The sequence below is a fragment of the Dendrobium catenatum genome, unplaced genomic scaffold (genome assembly GCF_001605985.2).
Source record: "Dendrobium catenatum unplaced genomic scaffold, ASM160598v2 original_scaffold_273153, whole genome shotgun sequence".
Taxonomy (NCBI): Eukaryota; Viridiplantae; Streptophyta; class Magnoliopsida; order Asparagales; family Orchidaceae; genus Dendrobium; species Dendrobium catenatum.
In genome coordinates, this window is record NW_021591549.1 from 194,208 (window position 1) to 217,097 (window position 22,890).

A 22,890-nucleotide genomic window follows, 5' to 3' on the forward strand; every position below is an offset into this window, starting at 1 on the left:
AAATCCGACACTCATCTTGCTTCTTCACTTCTACTAGCGACTGTTTTCCCAATGGCTGGACTTTTTCCCTCAAACAAAAGCGTTCACCACTATTATGAAATGCCTTTGCTGCTCCCGTCCCCATTAGATCCTCACGTTGTTTTCACCTCCCCCTTGCCCGTAAACAATTTGCTAAGTGTGCTCAAGCATTATACGCCAAATCAGCGCTGCTGTCCCTGCACCATGGAAGATTGAGAATTGTTCTTAGATCCTAATACACGTGTCCCAGCAATTCCATAAAAGGACGAGCATCCTGTCAAGGAGCGATTTGGACTAACCACCTCTTTTGTACTGTCAGGCGCCTGGTACGAAATGGACGGTCTCCAAACACTCGTTTCGAGGCTGGCTAGCGATACCACTATCCAGGACGAATCACAGCCGAATACACTTCACAGAAATCGCTGTCAAGGATTCATACCTACGGCCTAGACCTATCACAAGAAATGACGATCCAGAGTTCCTGCCTCGGAGCGAACCATCGGAGTCTATGGTGGAAACACTCTTCTCCGCTAAAGCAGAGGGACTCAGTTTTGAACAGTTGGGTAGCGGCTCCAAAGATGAAAGTTCATTCTTATGTAATTGATGTTGGTATTCTTGTTGTATTGTCGTTGCGTGTTATACTTCTTGTGCAATCTGTTGCTTGATGTGGTCTAGATTCGATATGTACGGTCGATTCGATTCGCCCTAAGCGGGTTAATCTAACAAGAATTTCTACGAGAGTTTACTGCGAACAAGTCTTTTATGATGATTGAATATAATTCCTCACACTCGCTGTGGATAATTCTTTGTTTCAAAATTGCCTTCACATATATTTCTCCTCACGAGTCCATCGCTTGTAGTTTTCACATCATCACTATGCTCCAGAGCAATGGCTAAGCTATGCTTGAACTTTGATCGCTATGATGGCTTATCTATGGGTTTACTTCTTCCATTGATTAATACTCTTGAGAGTACTATGCCATATACTTTGCCGATAGGAATTATTGTTCACACCTGCTGTAGGAGTAATTCCCACATCGTATTTCCACACTTAAGGTTATTCGAGAGACATTCTGGGTACGGTTTTAGATGAGTGCTGCCAATTAATACCTCGAAGCCATGAGTGACTATATAAGGCAACTACACTTTGAGTTTAACGTGCTGTCTCACTGTTACATTGCAAACTGTTGAGCATACATTGTTGTTAGTCGACACTTTAAAGAACTTTGTTTAGGTGCTGTCACACACCCTCCGGGGATTTCCTTACCAACACGCTAGACAATGTAAGTTAACTTCATGCAAATATTGGCTGGTACCAAGTAAATTTTCCTGCAGCTAGTTAGTGACTTTTAGGTGCCCGTTAAACGCTTTGTTAGGTTTGCTGTGACCTTAGCATGTCCAGCAGCATGTGTAGGGCTATTGGACCATGCTTTACCTCCTAGCGTTTAGGATGCTTCACTTCCTCCAAAATCCATCCTATACACCTAGCTTATCCACAATTGTGTGGTTTGCACGTCCAACATTTGCTGCAGGAATTTGGAGAAAATAGTAACCAATAAGTCGAGTCCTAAAGATGTGCCTCACCTTATGTGTGTTAAGTGAATGTATCCATCGCGCACCAATTTTTAAGCTTGCACTTAGCACTTTTCCAAGGAATCTCGATCGGATTTCAAAAGAGGTTAGACGACCTAAGTTAATCTGTAGGCTCGCTAACGAAACCACAAATGAGGAACTTTGTTGACTCTCACCACTCTAGGTACGTGACCCAGTCAGTCAATTCATGTCAGTCGGGAGGATGCCCACTCAACTTCTTCAACTTAGACCTGATGCCTAGACAGCAAGACCATCACCTTAGAGTCACCTTAATCGTTTACCCACGCTTTGATGGTTCCTCGGACCCTTACTCCTTAGGGAACTGGGTTAAGACAACTAGAGGATTATTTTGATGCTTGTCATACTCTGAGTCCATCCAGATTAACATCGCTAAGTCTACCTTAAAGGTCGAGCTCTTTAATTTTGGATGAAAATTGGAAGATCATAAAGAGTCTCGCGGTGAGTCACCTTACTCTGGAAAGACATGGAGAACGAGAACTTAATTTGAAATACCCGACCTCTATTAGTGCTGTCCGTCTAGCGCATCAGCCCACTCTTTTCGTTGGACGAACCACTGGACATCATTATAGTCGAACCAATCATCCTTCTAGTAAACGTCAAGGTTGCTGTCCACCTGTAGGTCTTCCCTCTCTAGTTTTGATGACCAACCCTTTAGTGGGGATCTTCTGTTGGACAGTGTGTCCCCACTTGGACCTACTTCTGGCAGTCAGTCCACCTTCAGCACTCCCAAGTCCTTAACCCTCGCAAGTGTACTAATTGATAGAGAAATGCATTAACAAGAAAATGCCCTTGAACCTAAAATGAGTGCCAATCCATTTCGTGGATGCTAATGTATCATGACAACGAGGACTTCTTTTGAGGATAAACTGAAGTGATTGAATTAGACCCCTGCTTGATTAAAGACCTTGACTTAGGAGGTCTAGAGCATTTTACCCCTTAGACCTTAGCCTCTTGAGTCTAATATCATTCAACGATATCTTTGGATAGGTCTGCTGGCACAATATTGATTGATCCCGAAAGAGATGTGTAACTTGTCGTTATCCTTATCTTGACGATAAGTATTCACTTATGAAAAATTCAAATATTTGAGACTTCAGATTGCTATTTTAAGTATAGGGATTACTAGTAGAATGCATGAACTTAATTCGAGGAGGAAGGATTGATCAATTTGCAGATGAGCGACCTCTAGTAATATAGTTGTATCACTCATATTGAAAATTTTATTTTCTAGGATCACACCTGGATAGCATTGGACTTCACACTAGTGAGCTAGATCGTATAAGTAATAGGTGAGTTGCTGTCGATATCTATATATATGTTATCAAGTCGACACAAAACACTTAAATGGAAGAAAATAAACCGTAGTTTTACTGTCATTATGAGGATTTACATACTTCGAACCATCGTTTTCTATTTCATCAGTTATTTTGAAAAAGACAGATATATAATCTGAGTCTGACTTCTAATATTGAGCGCTATATGCGAAGCAATAAAATTGAGTTTTATTACCCTATTAGCAGAATTTTGATCTTTCAATCATTAGAGATTTATCCGTCAAAAATCTTTTACTTCCGGTTTGAGAGAAAGGTAAGTACCCTCTCCTCTTCCTTTGGTTTATAATTATCTGGATGACTACGGTGTTAGTACATCTGCCATTCTATACTCAGTTCTGTATTCACAAAAAGGGTAGTATCGTTCGGATTCTAGTGGTAATGTGACTGTGTTGTAACTCTCGACTAAAATGATGTCTTTGGACTCAAAGGGCAGAAAGTGGTATATATTAATATATATACCTAACTAGCCAACGAAGATGTCACACTGACACGCAAACTCCGTGAATTTAGTCAAGGTTTCACATGGCTGAACGCACGAGTTGGGTATAAGCTCAATGATTACCCCAATCGCGACGAATCTTTGGGCGTATTCCCCTTTTATGGATGCTCGTTAGTTACCAACATCATACAACTAGCCGTTCTAATTCGCTTGTTTACCCATGCCTACTTATTGTCTCGAGCCGTTTACTCCGCCCGCACTTCAATGGATTGGCCATCGTTAATCCTCGAGATGGACCGATGCTTTATGTCCCTAACCGTATGGATTTACTGCCTGTTCAGGTTATCCGATTGGCTTTTTGTCTATTTCTCTTATCACCACACTTACTATGAGAGTACTACATTATAGAGTGTTTAACTTTGTAGAACTTTGTTACGGGACTTCCCGATCAGAGAATGGGGACCGCGCAGCCACCTGGGTGTTAACTGAGCTGCGCCAAGAGAGTAATAGCCAGAGTGGAGTGCTGTCTCGATACGACAGATATTTGTCCCCTCCGATCCGTATTTCACCAAGTCCCTTAGGAATCGAACAATTCCTACGTACCATGTCTTTGTGGACTGTCCTGGATATTGCCTAGCCAAAAATTACGAATGCGTCGGATGTGTGGCAGTAAAGTGTTCGTAAGTCTGTGTCCCTTCCTATTGTGTCTGTTTGTTTTGGTTAGAAACTCATTTTGTAAGCTCCAATGACTTGTCCTGTTCATTCTCTGTAAAGATGATTGTGTTTCGATGCTATAAGCTAGACAGTTCCACTCGAGGTTCGGTCTTGCCAATCTATAGCGAATCTGCGAGGGTTTACAGCCGGTGTACGTGTCGCGTAGATCGTACTGCTCCAACCAAATATTGAAAGGGAGGTAGTTGATTACATACAAATATTAATATCAGTCTAATTAATTATTTGTTGACCGGTTAACAAAAAGTAGGGTCTCTCAAATATCTCAATGTCAAAGGTAGCTTCGCGACGACTTTGTGCATGGTAGCGAGAACACTCGTCTGCGTGCATCTGAATTACAACCGACATTTTTTAATTGGAAATCTCAATAACAAGAGAATTTTATAAAATAGGAGCAGCTTGACTCTTGTATAAGCGTGAGACTTAGCGCATGTATACTGGATGGGTAAAGACTAGACAGGGTTCGCTTATGGAGGTGAGAGCTGTCAGTATTGACTAAAGTACACTAGTTCTGAGCATGTTATATATCTTTAACCCATGATGATCCTTGTTAGAGCGGTTAGTGAGAAGGAACACGGAAAGTTACACGCGGCGCAACCACATTCAACTGGCTTGGTTAAATTAGGCCTTGTGTGGGATCCGCCGACCTGAACTTCTGGAAGTTGGAGATCGACCGTGATCGTCTCGCTTGTTACGTCATAGATCACTCCGGGTCCAGTCATAGATGACAGTTTTAGCCAGCTTAGGGCATCTCCGACTTAGCTCTGATGATGGACGGTGGAAGCGTCGCGGATAGGCAGCATGTGATTATGATGGGTAATTATTCCCGAAAGGAAGTGGGAGCGCAGGAAGGATAGGCCGAGGTTTTTGGAAAAGGAGGGCGACAACAAGTTCCAGGCGTGAGTGGTAGAGGATCGTTTATTGGATCTGCAGGAGCGACCGACAAGATGCTATAATAGGGGCCATTCGACGTTAGCCTTAACGCACCCCTTAGATTTGCACATTCCTCAGATTGCTTGTACGAAGGAGGCCTGGATGCTCCGCTGATAAATTTAAGGAGGAAATCGAGTCCTGGTCAATCGAGGGATCTCGAGCTTTTTTCTCATCTAGCACACAACCGTTCCCACTTAGGCACGTAATTGGGCAGCCAAATTTTTGGACAGCCATAAACCAACAAATTGGTGATGAGAGCCTAGGTGTATGGTGGATTGGGAGTGAGCAGCGGGAAATAAAACGCAAGCTGAGAGTGGTGGGAGAATAAGCTGTCAAGACATTTTATTCGCATCGCACAGGCCTACAGTGCGTGAGATCGGATGATTGGCTTTACCGTGAGTTGCTGGAGCCACCCTCTCCCGTACGTCATAGGTTCCCTTTCATATAATTTCTACAATATGTACTAGTTGCGGGACTTTTTGGGTGGACTTCTCGGGTCACTCGTTTTTAAGCTTTTTGACTTCCGCATGGTTTTTGCCGGGGTCTGAAGGGCGACAGCCCCTCAACAGCTCTGTAATACATTCTTAACGTGCTGTTTAGCACAGTAAGGAATCGCAAGTTTCATAAACTCTCACAAGTGTTTTGGGAATCAATTTAGAAATGGGTGGTTTACTAAAATTTTGAAGTCTCAGAACAGCTGGTAGATGACCCAAGGAGGCGTTTTTAGTCTATTTACTTGCTTTAGCAGTTGATTCTGTTCCATAATTTCCTTTAACAGTCACTCTAGGACTTAGTTAGTCATTATTTAAAAGAAGTTACTTGGAGGGTAATTTAAGTAACCTATCATACAGGGAAAGACATCCTTCGTCTCTAACGCTCGGAAGTGCTAACTCTATAAGAGCAGGCTCTAGCCTAGAAATGCAGTCTTAGCACTGACGTCTAGCTATGGGCTAGATGCTAATGACCAAAGTTATGATTCACGTATCATGGCTCTGGTGGAGATCCTTTAGGTGATTGGAGCGAAAGTACTACTTAATATTTTATTAATTCTCACATATTATTTAGCATTGTTTCCACTACTTGTGAGTTTCAACAGAACCCTCGCTCTCTTCGTTTCAAAATCTTCTTAGTAGTTTTCTGAGACCGACGAACTAGTATTAGTCTTTGGTGAGTTCTGACCTTCTTCCAATTTTCGTCTTATGATCAAATGTAGTGTGAGAAATCATACCTAGGAATCAATTCATCCGGGTCTATATTTATTCATACTCTGTGAGTGTCTTTCCTTCCCGTGATTACAGGTCTTTTGCTCTTCGTACCTAAACACAGATACTAAACCAGAGCTCGAGACTTCCTATAGAGAATTACAGGAAAATAGAACTGAAAAGATAACAGATCCTCTTTTAAGTGATCGGACTGTCGAAAAAGCGTAGAGGTCATCAAACCGAGGCACATTTTAGCCGATTTTATCACCACGAATGGGAAGGGCTGATGCAATTCCGAATGGAAGAATAATTGTAGTGACAATAAACAAGATTACAATTAATAAAAATTAGTGTACTTGGGCCATAGCCAACCCTCATTCGGCCTTATCACGGAGAAGAGAGTTTCTACCACGACTCCCCGAGGTGTGAGGAAAGGAAAGCCGTTAGATGTCGTTCTTAGAGTGTAGTGGGAGCATGGAGAGGTTGACCAAGCGAGTTTTCTTTGAAGTTTATTCGGGGCGCCTGGAATGTCGCAGGTTGTTTTGGAGATTTCCAGGCTGGAGGTGGCAAAACCATTCATGATTGGAAGGTTGTCGCAGTGAGAGGCATGGTTGGACACCATAATTCCTCCAAATGGTGAGGACGGCCGCTGCCTTGTGCTATATGGGTAGCTAGGACTTACACGCTAATTCAGGGTTTATTTGATCCTCATCATGTAGGCTGCTGAGTGATGTATCTTCTACAACGGTCAGATTGTGCAATATGTTAAGATCAGATATGTCCATGTACACCATTGTGGGTGGGGACTGGGCATGGAACAGCGCAAGGGACGGCAGAGAGTAAGATCCCAAGAGACGAGGCTATGCAGGGGTTAAGAGCACCGAGGGAAGTCGACCTCTGTTATATCCCATGAACCAGTAGTGCTGTTTTGGAGCTAGAGCGGCGTTCGCACCAGGCGCCAGAAGAATCACCGTAATGAGATGGTTAGGATAGCTGCGCCGGAACGGTCGCTTGTGGTTTGCTCAAACCAAGGATATGGGCCTTGGGAAGGTCAACTCCGGTGGGGACAGGCAACCGGAGAAAATCTCTTCGTGATTTCTGATTACACACTAAGGGGGAGAAGTAGGCGGAAAAACAAGCCCTTACTTTGAAAAATCAAATTTATTTTCGACCAGGGAGGCGAGTTCGGCCAAGCCATGGAGGGGAAGAGAGAAAGTATACGTTAAAGCCTAGACGGGCAACATCGCGTCGGCAGAGCCACTCAACTGATTCTGAGCTCAAAAATAAGGCTGGCTAGTCTCCATTGAATTAAAAATTTGTCCCGCTCAGCATTTCACATATGGCGCCTTTGTATACCATGACCTTTCTTTGGCTAACAAAGCTCATTGACACTCTGTTCCCTCCGCACCCTGCGTGCTCACATTATCGGAATTTTAACCACCTGTTGAGAGCAGCCGGCATCATCTAGCAGATTCCTCCCGCCAATCATCCAATCCGTCAAATAAACGGCTTAACAGGCCAAGGCCGTTGAGCCAACCAGCCTCGCGGTTGCCTTGTCAGCCCCCCACCTTTTAGACCCACCTTGCCGATATTTCTGGTGTCGCCAAGCTTTATGAGAGTATCTCAATCACTTTGGCAGTGGTTGAGTTCCTGTCGAATATATAATTCAGCGCAATCCTACTGTGAAGGGCAAAGTGCAGTTATATGAGAATGTAATAGCAAGCACTACTGGTGTGACAATTTGATATGCGTTTCCCTACTCATGCTTCAAATCTATTATGGGACACAGGTTGAGATTCTAATTATAGGAATATAAAGTTGATTAGGAGAGATGGTCAGACTTTAATGTTAATTCCTCATTTATGCATCCATGGGCCCCACTTTAATTAACATTACTTCTCTCTTCCAGCCTCCAGTGCTCATGAGCCGAGCTCCTTGCTGCGCTTGTGGGAAGGGTGGGAGACTCTTGAATTTGTGCACAATTATTGCTTTATTGGTCGCTCCCCTTGTTCGGCTGTGTGAGTTTTAAGTGGGTGTCAGAAAAAGGTCTACGAAGGGATTGGTTCGGTTTGCGGCTTTTCTCACTCACGCGGGGAGATTCTTCCAAGGGAACCTGGATATGCTTTTCGGAAGGGAAGCGAATCTAGACTTAGCAAGGGTTTGCGCGTCGTCCAGTCCCAAAGTCTGCCCTGGCACCGGTTTTGGAGTCCTCCCTTCCCCCTAAAATGGGTGGGCTGTTGTGGCTCAGCATTCCAGGCCAAGGCAGCCTGCGTCTGCACCATTGGAGATCTAGAATTGCTGTCCAAACACTTCCAGCACCCGTAGGCAGGCGCAGCTGTCCAAGGAGATTATGGAAATGTTGTGTTCTTGCTGTCCAGCGCTGCTAGAAGTTCTCCAACACGTCCTGGAGAAGGAATTCCAGGCCGCCGAATACACTTCAGGGAAATCGCTGTCAAGCAAAATCGTCATACGGTCCGGCACCTAGGGGTCCCAAAGAACCTTCGGATCCAGGCTCCTTCTCCTCTGGAGCCGACCCTCGAGGGTGCGAAAAAAAAAAAAAAAAAAAAAAAAAAAAACAAAAAAAAAAAAAAAAAAAAAAAAAAAAACAAAAAAAAAAAAAAAAAAAAAAAAAACAAAAAAATAAACCAAAAAAAAAAAAAAAACAAAAAAAAAAAAAAAAAAAATAATAAGGTGGAGACTCTTCTCCGCTAAAGCCTAGACTAGTTGAGGCGTATGGGCTCCAAAGGTGAAAGTTCTTTTATTAATTCGTGATTCTTGTTTATTGGTCGTAGCGTACAATTCTTCTTTGTATTTTCTTCAATTCATTGGTTAATCGAATGTCGCTCTTCGTTGCCTAAGCGAGTTAAAACTAAGAATTCTTAGGTTCACTCTTTTATTACAAATGATAATTTTAATTTGGATTACTTTGTTCAAATTGCTCTCTATAATTTCCTAAAGTAACTCCATCGCATGTACGTTTCACATCATGGAATGTTTGATATTACTTGTTGATCTAAATTGGAACTTTTTTTGGTAGATCTGCAACAATAATATCTGAATCGGCATCATTGGCTTGTATAATTTTTTGAATGCAAAATGCATTTTTTCACTGACACCATTCTATGTTCTATATTTTGCAGGCAAGTTGTTCAAATTTTTCATTCTCACCTGTTTGAAGAATTCTCCAAGTTAGATATCAGCACACCTCAAGCCAAGAATCGGTAAGATATATTGTATATTCGGTTTCTTGTAAGCGCTTCATCGGATAGTCTTGAATGCATGTCTTTTTGTATGCCAGACTTTACCGTGATGTTCAGGTTATACTCGGATGCATACGGAAGTTGCCCTCTGATGATTCAAACAGAGATCAGGTGCCAAACTATGGTCTGCTTGATGAATTCCTGGCAAAGAAATTTGGAGAGAAGGAAGTTGCTACCCATTCAAAGTAGGAGCTGACTGTATTATAGGCAGATTTTTTTTGACACTGGAGTTGGAACACCGTCAGGTCAGTTTTGACTAATATCATATTGTTGTCCTTACAACTTATTTTTACATGGTTAAATTTGTCTTTTTTGCTCTGGTTTGGGATCTTTAAAAATTGAATCTTTAACATCATCATCTGCAGCAGCATGATCCCAAGTAGCTGTCTGTGTCAGCCCTGGTATTAATTTATCTGTGAAGAGCTGCAGTTTTATCCATTGCTTAGGCTTTGTTGGGACGGCTTTCTTCCTGCTTCTTAAAGCTATTTTTAAGTACAAAAATTAATTTTCTTGTACAAGAAAGCCGTTTTAAGAAGCAGTAAGAAAGCCGTCCCAAACGAAAGCCTTAGTGTGAGGTTTTTGAATATGTTACAGCCTTATGCTTCGTTTGGGATGGTTTTTTTCTTGCTTCTTAAAGAAGAATTTTAGTACAAAATTTCTAATTTTTTATTAAAAAGCTGCTTTAAGAAGCAAAAAGAAGGCTGCCCCAAACAAAGCCTAAGTTTTGTCTTACCCCTTTGCATGCCTAGTCACGATCTATGTTAGAATGAATTAGCCTTATCTGAAACTATGAACTTTTACTATTCATCCTTAGCTCTAAATTATATCTATTATTGCAGTATTTCTTCAAATGTGCTTCTTATATTTGGGTGGCTAACATTTGACGTATTATTTACTGGTTCAAGTCAGTACTCATCTTTAACCCTTCCACAGGAGTTTCTTCCACCGCTTCTTGATAAAGAATTTATCCAATGAGATTGCTGCTTAATTCGTGAAGGTCTTCCTAGAGCTTGCTCTGAATTGAAGTATTCATATTTTACTAGCTTTTTTTGTTTTTGTTTTCATTGTTGTATTTTTCTTCTTTGGCCGTTGACTCGAGCTATTTGGTCAATCAAGCCTTTTTGGTTTGATGGTTGTGAATAAATTTCAGCTGGGTAGATACAAGTTTATGGAACAATTTCTCAATCTCTTAATGTATAGAACATTTTTGGCACTTGTAAAAAAACTTATGAATTGCACTTGAAGGAAGCCCCTTCAATTTGAGTATTAGGAAGAAGAAGAAGTCTCTTTATTCCCCTTTTTAAATTATTGTGGTGGTTTTTTTCTGGTTATTTTGTTTCATGGGTGTGTATATATAGAACAATTATTACGTCTTCTGACCGGACGTAGAGCTACGTTCGGCCGTCAATAACATGTCGCCACGTGCTCTTACTCTTTACCGCGCGGCCCGACGACTTGACCCGGAGCGGAACCCGGGAAAGATATGTTCGCGATTTTCTCGGTATTGCTCGGTATTTGCTAGGTATTGCTTTGCAAAAATGAGAAATACCGCTCTGTGAAGTCCAATACCATGCAAATACCGAGTTGTACCGAGTTTTTTTACAACTCGGTACAACTCTGTATTTGCTCAGGATTTGCTCGGTATTGCTAGGGATTTGCTCGGTTTTGCTAGAAAAAACTTGGTACAACTCGATATTTGCTCGGTATTGCTAGGTATTTGCTCGGTATTAGTTATTGCCTAGCAAAATCGACCAATACCTAGCAATACCGAGCAATAATGAGCAATCTTGGGTCCGTTCCGGGTCGGGTTGTCGGGGCGGGCGGTAAATAATGAAAACACGTGGCGCGATTCTACTGGCGGCCGAACGTAGAGTTGTGTACGTTCCCTGAACCAAATAAAAGTTCGTATATATATCAATTATACGAATTGTTCTTGAAGAAAATCTCTGGTGTTTGTTGAAGGATGAATCATCTTTTATTTGTATTTAGTATATATGTTTATGACTTTATGTGTGTCAGTTACAATTGGAATATTTAGGCTTTATTTGGGATAGCTTTCATATGGTTTTTTAAAACGGGTTTTTAAGTATAAAATTTTTAAATTCAAGAAATTTTGTATTACAAAGCTGTTTTAGAAAGCAAGAAGAAATCCGTCCCAAATGAAGCCTTAGATTGCTTGCTTTTGAGAGATTTTTATAAGCACTAAGGCTTTGTTTGGGACGATTTTTTTGGTGCTTTCTAAAATAGTTCTTTAGTGCAAATTTGTATATGAAAATCACTTTAGAAAGTAGTAAAAAAATTGTCTCAAACGAAGTCTAAGCTTTTAGGCTTCTCTTGATTTTAGAATGTGCAATCAGGAAAACCACTATAGGAACAACTTGTATGTAGAATTCTTGAATCACAAGTGTTAAAAGCTTTGTTGTGGTTAGGGGCTGATCTTATAAATTTTATTTAACTATTAAATTGAATGCCCCCAAGTAGGGGTGTAAGTGAGCCGGCTCGAACTCGACTTGTTAACGAGCTCTCGAGTCGAGCTTAACGAGCTTCGAGCTCGAGCCTACAATTGACTTGATATTTCTTAAACAAGTCGATCTCAAGCCCACTTATCGAGCTCAAACTCGAACTCGAGCCGGCAAATACTCGACTCGACTCGTTTACACCCCTACCCCCAAGTGGGCATAGGAAGCCCATAATTTAATGTCTTAACAATCTATATTTAGATATCATAAATACTAATAAGAATTATCTTATTTAATTATTCAACTAGTAAATTATCTCATACCTAATTATCAAAAATTATGAAAAAAATTAATTATTCATGTCATTCACTTAATCAAAACATAATTATTTATATTGTTTTTATAATTTCAGAAATAACTCATTTCCTTCTTAGAGTTTTCCAGAGAAAATATCACCGCACACCGCAGTCAAATGCAACCGACGAGAGACACGTGTACGCATTAGAAAACCTCCGCTGTCCAACCTTGTGATTGGACCGCCAGCTGAAAGCCAACCACCACGTGCCCGATTCTTACATTGCTTCTTTGCAGAAAAGACCCAACAGATTGCCAAATTTGCGTTTGCAAATCTTTCAGTGAAAATATAGTTGAATAACTTAAAGAGTAATTCGCAAAATAAATATATGATGCAAATAGAGGGAAAAAAAACTCATTAATTAGGCATAACAATAGGAATAAGCTATTTTTGCCTGATTTTGCTTATGAAAATGATTTAATAAATTAGTGAATAACAGTGGAAGTGAATGTGTAATTGATGAATTTACATTTCTATTGGCTTTCTTTGACGTTTGCAAAATCATATGATTGCAATTTGCAATGCTTCATCAATCATTAAAAAGGCTTAAATTTCTTAACAATAAAACTTAATAAGTGTAGGTAATATATTTGGATATAATATGTAATATTCTTTAAACTAAATGCTCATTAATTATACATGTACCCGGGTCGGGTTAGGGTTGACCTGTTTGAACTCGGGTCAGTTCGGGTTCGACCCGAACCCGACCCGTGACCCGAAATTGACACCCCTGCATCAAAGGAATACTTTCAAAGATTGCTATCCTGATCGAATTCCATACTTTGAAACAAATGAGTCCATAGGAAAAGGGTGAATCACTATGACTATTCCTCTTAGGAAAAAATCATATATAATAACGACCTTTAAATAACAAAGAAGTTAGGAGGTGTTTGAAAGGGCTTAAAAAAGGTGATAGATAAAGGCGAGGAACTTAAAAAAAGATATAAATGATCTTGATTAGGACTTCATTACTTTATCATCAAAAGTTATCAAGTTTAAAAATACTTAGATGTGATAGTAGTTTACTCAACCCAGTCATGAGATGATCTATTAGTAAACATGGATAGCATCGCCTATAGTTAGCCTCATGATTTCAAATTGAGGAAAGAAAATGTAGATTTTCTAAATAGATAAATTCTTAAAGGTAGACCATAAAGGATATGAAATATATATTCAAAGATATTCAATTGAACTTATATTCTTATCCAGGTCAAGATAGTTACTACATTGCATGCTAAGTTAATGCCTAGACATATTGAAATCTATATGTATAAATACTAGCTCCATCATAAGGAATTTTATATGCATGCAAGTAATTGTTATTTAGAGAGACATCTAAATGTGTTTGAATAGAAACATTATGAACATGTACTAGGGTTTGAAGATTTTGATCGCTGGTAAGTTCTAATTATTAGACATCTCCTAACTATTTAGTATTAAGGTACTCCAAGATTTTGGATTGGGAACTTTTACATGTACCTTAAGACACATACAAATTTTTTTTAGAGTTGATATATCCTCAAAAAATTATCTTGATCGAGCACGTTTCTCGAGGCAAAATCAAGTTGGAGACTTCAAAAATTAATTTTGAGATCATCTGCTTCGATTTCAGCAAACTTACAGTCGAACTGATCGTCTCGGAAATACAAACCCAACGACACCAAATTCGACTCAATCCAAGCCCAAATGGGTCTGAATCAAAGGCCAAAAGCGATGTTGGAAGGTTCAAAAAACAATTTGAGTTACCAAACGGTTTCCAAACATGACGTACTTATAGTCGAATCGAGCGCCTCGACGAGAAAAATCCAACGAGCCTAAGATAGCCGAATTCTGACATCATTAAGACTTTCAAATATCTGATGAACGGTCCATGATCAAGGGATTCAATATCGGCCGTCCATCCAAACCATTCCCTAATTGCCCTTGATCCTCTACCTATTTACAGGCCATGCCACTCCAGAAATCTATAAATAGACCCCTCATTTCTCTTGTGAAGGGGGCCTAAGCAAGAAGAAGAGAAGAGAAGAAGAAGAAGAAGAGAAGGATAGGTGGGAAGAAACTCCTCCTCGACCACCGCCGTCAGAATTCTGCCCGATGCCAGAATTTTGCCCGACTTCCAAGTGACGCTGGAATTCTGCCTAACCTCCAAGGGAAGCCGGAGTTCTATCCGATTTCCAAATGACTCTGGAGTTTTGCCCGAATACCATCCAACACCAGAATTCTCCCCGGCCTCCAACTTATGTCAGACTTTTACCCGACTCCGGGCATTTTCTCGTCGCCAAATTTCTACCCGACACTGAACTTCCGCCTATTGTTGGACTTTCACCAGACATCTATCTGATGTTGGATTTCTGTCAATTACTGGACTTCTACCTAACGCCGTCTTTCTGACCTCTGTCGTCAGACAACATTCCTTCTGACTAATGTCACCAGCCGACTACAGTCCTTCTGAGCTTCATTGCTAGTCGACAATGGTCCTTCAGACTTACGTCAACCGCCAACTATTGTCCTTCCGACCTCCATCGCTAGTTTATGGTCCTCCTGACTTACGTCGCCCGTCGACTATAGTCCTTTCGACCTCCGTTGTCAGCCGACTACGGTCCTCCTGACTTACGTCGCCCATCGACTACAGTCTTTCCGACCTCTGTTGCCAGCCGACTACAGTCCTCCTTACTTATGTTGCCTGCAGACTATAGTCCTTCCGACCTCCGTCGCCAGCTAACTACGGTCCTCCTGACTTACGTCGCCCACCGATTACAGTCCTTCCGACCTCCATCGCTCACCGACTAAGGTCCTTTTGATTTACGTCGCCCGTCGACTACATTCCTTCTGATCTCCATTGCCCGCTGACTACGATCCTTCTGGTGTACGTCGCCCACTGACTATGGTCCTTTCGACCAAATAAATGTATCAACAGTGATGCTTTTGTATTCTCACCATGTAAGGTACTCTATAAGATGTACATCAAGCTAAGGCCTTCCCCTGAGGAAGGACCTCCTTTGTAATCAACTACAATACTAGTGGATTCATTTATGCTGGGCCAGGCCCCGTGTTTTTCCCCCCTTTTTAGGTGTTTTCCATGTAAAAATCTTGATGTCTCTTATGAACGCTGCACTCTCTCTTATCTGATTGCGTGCCGAATTTTCGTGCAACGCTAAGGCGTTAAACTTTATATTTCTCAATCGCGGCGAATACTCCTGGATGCAACAAGAGTAAAATAAAGTTAAACTAAAATAATTAAAGTTGCTTAATAAGCCATTCTGGTGCATCAATACGTATGAGTAAAATCAAGAGAATATAATATCAAAGCAAAATATTTGTAATAATACTTGATTAGATACATTTTTTATACATAGCCCCTCTAAAAGTAAAAGAGTAATGGCCATGTGTCATACACCTACTAAAAAATGGCTTTATTATATCATTAAAAAGTAGTCATACTAACTACAAGCACTCATTTGTATTCTAACTAATCTTATAATGAGCCATAAAACATGTACTAATAGCATTATATAGCTAATAGTTCACCTAGGGACATCCTCCTTATGCTAAGTTAATAAAAGATTGTGACCTATCACAATACCTAAATGTACGTAAAATTGTAATTGTAGTTAAGGTTTAACTCATATGATTTTGATAAGTTACCAAGCTAACTCATCTCAGGGATCCAATCTAGCTAAAATCTATCACCTTAGTATTTTAAAATATTAATTGATATTTTTAATTAACTTAAAAATAAATATATATGTTCTTAAAATTTTCAAAGATAGGAGTTAAAAGGTTTTGAAAATGCTTTGGACTTATGTACGGACTATAATAATCAAATTAACATTGAAAATTAATTAATTGCGACATGTTCATGTTATTTATTTTTCTAAATAGCCATATAATGTCTTATTATAATAAGATTTTTTTCATTAGCTATTGAACCATCACACAATAATGATAATCAATCTATCTTAGCCATAGGCTACATCTTGAAACTTCAAGGATAGCTTATTTAGTCAAGTGCTGATTGATCTTATGCATATATAAAAAGCAATAATAGGAGAGGGAGATAAATGAAGTCATCAATTATCAAGCTCAATATTCAAATATTTGAATGTGATATAAATATTTGAATGTGATATAAATATTTGAAAGATAGAAAGGTTATAAATACTCAAAAAAAATTTAAATATCTAGAGCATAGGTAGTCCAAGTTGAGGCAGATTATTTAGAGGGCAAATGATAGCTTGGGAAAAAGTATATATTAAAAATGCTTAATCACATGAGTGACTAAATAATAGAATGGCCCAATTAAAAATTTATGACTAATTAAAGATAGAACTCAGCCAAGTATGGTATGAAAAGATATGAGGAGGAGTTTCTAAACAAGATGGCCACTAAATCAAGGGTGGCAAGGACAAAAAAAAAGAAGAAGAAGAAGTTAGGATTAACATAACTAAAAGAGCTTGATTATAGTGTGTAAACTTTATTAACACTATGAGCCTATGGAAATAATATTATATATGTTTTGATGATTATAATTATATTTTGGTTGAGCTAATTTCATTGACATAATGTAGGTTTAAAACACTAATTTTTTAGGTTCACACTAAAAGAGCAAAATTTAATTTTTATGTACATTGTAGAAAGAACATACATGACTCAAAGAAGAGATGTAGCTCAAAAGTGTAAAATTAGCTTAGTGAATATATTTTACAAGTCTTAAAAAATCAAGCTATCACAAAATATTTAAGGCTAAAGTTACAAGTATATATATATATGTTTTTAAGCCACATATATTTTAAGTTTAGAAGTTGTAAGAAAACACACAAACATACTAATTCTTTAAGTCAATGACAAAAATAAATAATTAATTAAGTCAAATAAATCATAATAGGTCATGATATATGATACAAATCATATTATATAATATATCTTAATAAAAGATTTAGATATCATATTATTTTTTATTAATTAGAATTTGTTAAAATTGAATAATCATACTATATGACATCAATCATATTAAATGATTAGTGTTAATTCAAACATTTAAGTTACTTCATTAATTTCATTTATTAAATTGATTTGAAATTTGAATTGATCAAACTATATGTATATCACATTATGACATTTTTTTATGAATTTAATTAATCAATTTTAATTTAGGTCTAACACAAATCATGTTTAAATAATTATATTATATGATCAAATAATGCTTTATTTAATTTTTAAATTTTGATTTTTGAGCTTCAAACACATAATATAAATTTATTATTTCTTACCCTAAACTTGGGAGAGTAAGAAAAATCAATTGGGTAATATAGAAAGGATAATTCTTCTTGAGAGAAACTCTTTGTGCTTGGATTTGCAAACATAACAAAGAGTTTTACATAAGAGAGTGCACCTAATGTTGTTTCTTCTGACATGGTTATTAGAATTGTTATGGATCATTATTGTAAGAGATCCCTTTTACTCTCAAAAGCTCTTATAGGTTTTGGTGTTGCTAGCTAGTGAGCTAAAATAGTGATTTTTGTACTTAAAGTAGAAGACAGGGTGATGCTTTTTCTTTACCCATTTAGGAGAGAGCTTCTCTACCTTACTATGGTTAAAGGAATGAATTGTGTTGAATTCGATATACAAACATTGGCTTTAATACTTAACCATGATAAATTGATTTGGAACTCTTTTTCTATTTTACTCTACTATAACATTATTTTTATTTTTACATGTTCTTGCCACTTTGTGATATAATGAAGAATATTATGACATCAATCTTACATGTGTTAGAAGATAATTGGAATGGTATATTTGTTTTATCATGATTGTGGAAGCATATTTTTTGTTAACTGTTGAAAAAAAAAAATAAAAGAAATTATCTTGTCCAAACTCTTGCATTATAGTAAGTTTGATTATTCAAATATTTTATTTGTTATTGAAAAGAAAAATTAAGAATTTTCTTTTTACATTTGAAATTATATATATATATATATATATATATATATATATATATTATAAGTTTTCATTTTAATTCTTCTTTTTAAGATCAAGGGGTACCTGTGTTGTACATGTTAATTAGTAGAGCCACATCACACATTCAAAAAAATGAAACACCATATAAGGGTGTTTGATTACTTCAATGTCATTATTCAGCAACATTCTATTAGAATCTTAGAAATTTCTTATGGTAACATTTGTAGAAATGTCTGATTTTTTATGTGAAACTTAGTTCAAGTAGGATATGCGCCTCTTTTTAAAATTGAAATTAGAAAACATATAAATATTCCTTTTGAGGAATGGAAACATGATGAGTGTTAATTAACATAACTAAATTCTAAATATCTAAATATTGCTTCTATGATTTAAAATAACTATAGAGTATCTCTGCATGTACCACTGGGAAGGAAAAATGATATATATTTTGTTGTTAAAGAAAAAAGAGTGATAATATGATGGTCTTATTCTTGTGTAAGAGACATCATGAAAAGAGATAATAAAAGAGTTATAGCAAGTTAGGATTAACAAATATTTATTTTGGGGGAAAATAGTGACAATATGAGTGTTTTCTTCTCTTATAGGAGATTAATTCCATAAGAGAATAGAAAAGAGGCCCAATATAGTAAGACCACTGAATTTTATCTAAATTCATACAAAGTACTCATAAGAAGTCATATCATTGAAATTAAATCAATTCAAATCAAGAGAATACGAGTTACTCGATCTCCCAAAAGAACTAGGCTCCCTATGGTTAATTATTCTCGAGGACACCTTCAATAGAAACTCTTGACAAGTAAAAGATGCCCTTATTTATGTTATCCATCAAAGGAAAGAATATGATTAAAAGTATGTTGATTGATAATATAAGATATGCTTTAAGATAGACCAACTTACAAAGTTGAGGATGATTCACCGTGGTCTCTTCACATAAAAAGTTTATATAGTTAGAGTCATTAAATCACCTAAAACACAATCAAAGAGTACAATGGGATAAAAAAGGTAAATGATTAAGGATTAAAAAGTCTAGAAAAACAAAGAAATAATCATGGTCATGACTTGATGGGTTTGTCAACCCCAGGCTATTAAATTTGAAGTTTTTTATCTAAGTAATTTTTTAATCCCTTTGAGACACCCTGTCAGTAACTATAAAATATATTATCCAAAGTTTGCCTTATGATCTCAAACCAAAAAAGAAAAATCAGAATTCCAAGATATATGAATTCTAAGAGATTGATCTAGTAAGATGTAGGACCTCTAATAGTATTGAGAAAGGCCTACAAAAAAATAAATGAAATAGCTTGGTTATATGCAACAAGAGTTACTCAATTAGAATTATAATCCTATTTGGGTTAGGAGTGTCATTGCTTAGCATGCTAAAATAACCCCTAGGAGTATTAAAAATTCATGCTACATAGAAAGATTCTATTTTAAGAATTAAGGTACGTAATGCAAAGCTATATATCATTAAGTTTGGGAAGCTCCCCTATTATGCATGTTCAACTGGCTATGTTATAAATATACACATTTTCTTGGGAGTTTTGAATGTTGGATGGCTCAATCTTGTGTCTCATTCAGGAGACATGAAGAGAGAAAATATTTATTTAAAAGGTCTCTTGAGAGAGCCTTTAATTTCTTAAAAAAAAAAAATCTTTTTCATTCAATTATAATTATGTATTAATTTATTAAAATTGGCACAAGATATTTTATTCTAAGAGTCCTTCGCAATGTCATCTATTGCCTAGGTCAACACTAGTAATAATAAAGCAAAAATAACATATTAAAAAACTATATAGAACTCCTAGAGTAAATAAAATAGTGTGTTGTGATGTTTATAGAAGAATAAGAAGCAGGACATTACAGCTTTATAGACTGACTTACACATTCCCTTAAATAAAAAAAAAAAGAAGTCAAGATTTTAAATACACGCCCAATCATCTCGACCTATAAAAATTTATCTTTACAATAAGGTATATGCATTGATGATCTCTCAACTTTTGGTTCTTCTCACTTTTTCAAAGGATAATTGTTCATCATGTGTTGGAAAAGGAACACTTGAATGTAGATATGCATTTGATTAGGAAACATTATTTACACCTTATTGTACATACACAATTATCCCAATATAGAAAAAGCAATAAAACATAGTACTGAATGGAACCATCATAGGAAAACACAAAGTACCAAAAATAAAAATCAAATAAATGTATTTTAACATATATATATTCATTTGGTATTTTAAATACTTGATGCATGACTCATATATATATATAAAATAATAAAGAGAAATAGTCATACAACTAGCACCTATATAAGAGAATATTTGATGCATGGTTTCTTGCTAAATAATCAAGTATAAGCCACAAGTATTCTTGCTAACAAGCAACCCAACCCATAGAGTCATTGTGGTGTAAAGGAATTTTTAGCTATATCCTCACTATGTCAAGTGACTAAGGTATTGTAGACTATATCAACATCTATGATGGGCAAAAGTGTCAATTTATTAAGGCTCCATTCATATGAGTATAGTGAGCTATACTATGTTAGGTCATCTAAAGAGATCGAACTAAATTAAGAACTATAACTTAATTCATTGAAATCTTAAATATCATTTTTTATTAATTTTAAAAACATTAAGGTGACTTGTGATCCATGGAAATTTGTATTCCTTGAACAGTTATATGAGGTATGATTATGATAAAATGACTATAATTATTAAATAAACTATTATTTAGTAATGGTAGTCAAGCTATCTTAACCACAAGTTAAGTCAAATAACTAAAATGGTTTGAATTACCTGTCAAATGCTAACTCACCTCATGTACATGTAAATGCGATCAATTTGAGGGAGATAATTGAAACCATGAACTGTCAAGATAAATATTCAAATGTTTCAGAGTGATATAAAATCTTAAAAGATAGAAAAATGATTCTAGAAATTTAAAAAGAGCTCCAAATACCTAATGTAGAGGGTAAGTCCAAGTAGAGATAATCTACCTAGAAGAGGAGTTGTATAAGTACAAGTATATACCAAAATTTAAATGGTGTTCAGCTATAAAGTATGATTGAACAATGAAATGACTTAGTTAACATGACTAAGTCTAGTCGTGACTTAACTAAATGTGGTATGATTAAGTCCTAAATTTTTTTTTTTGTAAATAAGGCCACTCATATGGATAGTAGAATCAAAAGAGCATGATTATACTAGAATTTGGTTTATCTAAAAGGGCATATGATGATTAACTTTAATGAGTAATGTCACAAAAATACAATACTAAATTGAGGATTCTCTTACCAAAAGGATGGCAATAATGAGAAAGATTTAATCAAAAGCATTTGAACAAATTAAATGGTAAATACGTCCAAAAAGGTATGATTAGATCAAGATAGAATAATCAAAATGGAATAATTGCACTGAGGATAACATAGCCTAAAAATCATGCCCAATCTAGGGAGTTTCTCAGTAAAAAGAGCATGACTTAGAAGATTAAGCAGTATAGTCATAAGTACATGACTATACTAAAAGTAAACTCAACCAAATGTGGTATGGCTATTCTATGAAAATTCTTAGCCAATACAGTGTGTTTGAGCAGAGTAAAAAGTATAATAAGCACATGATCACACCAAGGATAAACTTAGCAAAGTAGTTAGAATAAGTTCACAGGAAAGTGTAACTAAAAGAATGCCACATAACCATCATTCAAGTCAAATAAATATATTAATGAGTTGATTTATATATACTAGTGATGCAAAATGGCAGGACTAGATGGCCTTTAAAAATGGTTTAATATAAATGCTACGGAGTTAGTGTTATAGAAACCTATAGAGCATCTAGGGTTAAGTATCCCATAATGTTCTATAAGTCATCCTAAAAGGTGTACTCCTCTACTGCTCATATCTTCAATAATGGTAAGATACTCAATGTGTTCATGAAGTGAACTGTAGATATTAAAATATATAAATTAATCTCAATCAAAGTATATTAAGTTAAAATTAAATTAATCAAGTTAGAGATTAAGGTGTAGGTGCATTAACCAAATGACCCTTGTACATGTTTGATGTAAGTACAAAATGTATAATACACATGACCAAGATAAGAAGGCACATTCAAATATGTGTTTATAATGCCTTATGAGGATTTTTGTTGTGAGCAATCTTTCCAAATCAAATGAAATTTTAAATTAAAAGTTTCAAATAAAGGTTTACATCTTGAAAATATAATTTAAAGATGAGTTGAAAAGACCAAACTTATATAGGAGGTTAAGAGCTTTGTTAAGAAAATGAATGGAAGTTAATGGAGTGTTATATTAAATAAATAGTAAATTTTATGTAATATATGTGTAAATAAGATAGTTCTAACTTCGAAGTATTATGTACGTAAATTTTCATAAGTTACAATCGTCTAATTAAATTTTTTTCAAAGAAATTTAAAATTCTAGATCTATACTAAAATAAATATAATTATAATAAGTAATTAATTATTTATATTATAATTATTTCAAACTAAATACAATAAATTGAAAATTCTTTCATCTTGAACGTTTGTAATTCAATCTAAAAATAAA

The 22,890-nt window shown here is 36.5% G+C and overlaps 1 protein-coding gene across 2 annotated transcripts in view; it reads left to right on the forward strand.

Moving 5' to 3' along the window:
* Positions 1-10,826, forward strand: part of LOC110094821 (vacuolar protein sorting-associated protein 54, chloroplastic) — a 99,016-nt gene extending 88,190 nt beyond the window's left edge. Inside the window, exons 18-20 of one of the 2 annotated variants that reach the window (XM_028692764.1) lie at positions 9,413-9,493; positions 9,590-9,777; positions 10,466-10,826. In XM_028692764.1, the coding sequence (XP_028548597.1) occupies positions 9,413-9,493; positions 9,590-9,728 (220 nt within the window). In that variant the 3' untranslated portion in view covers positions 9,729-9,777; positions 10,466-10,826. Of the gene's footprint in view, positions 1-9,412; positions 9,494-9,570; positions 9,778-10,465 lie in introns of both variants that reach the window. The other variant, XM_020820151.2, reaches the window with a different exon arrangement.
* Positions 10,827-22,890: the final 12,064 nt, after the last annotated feature.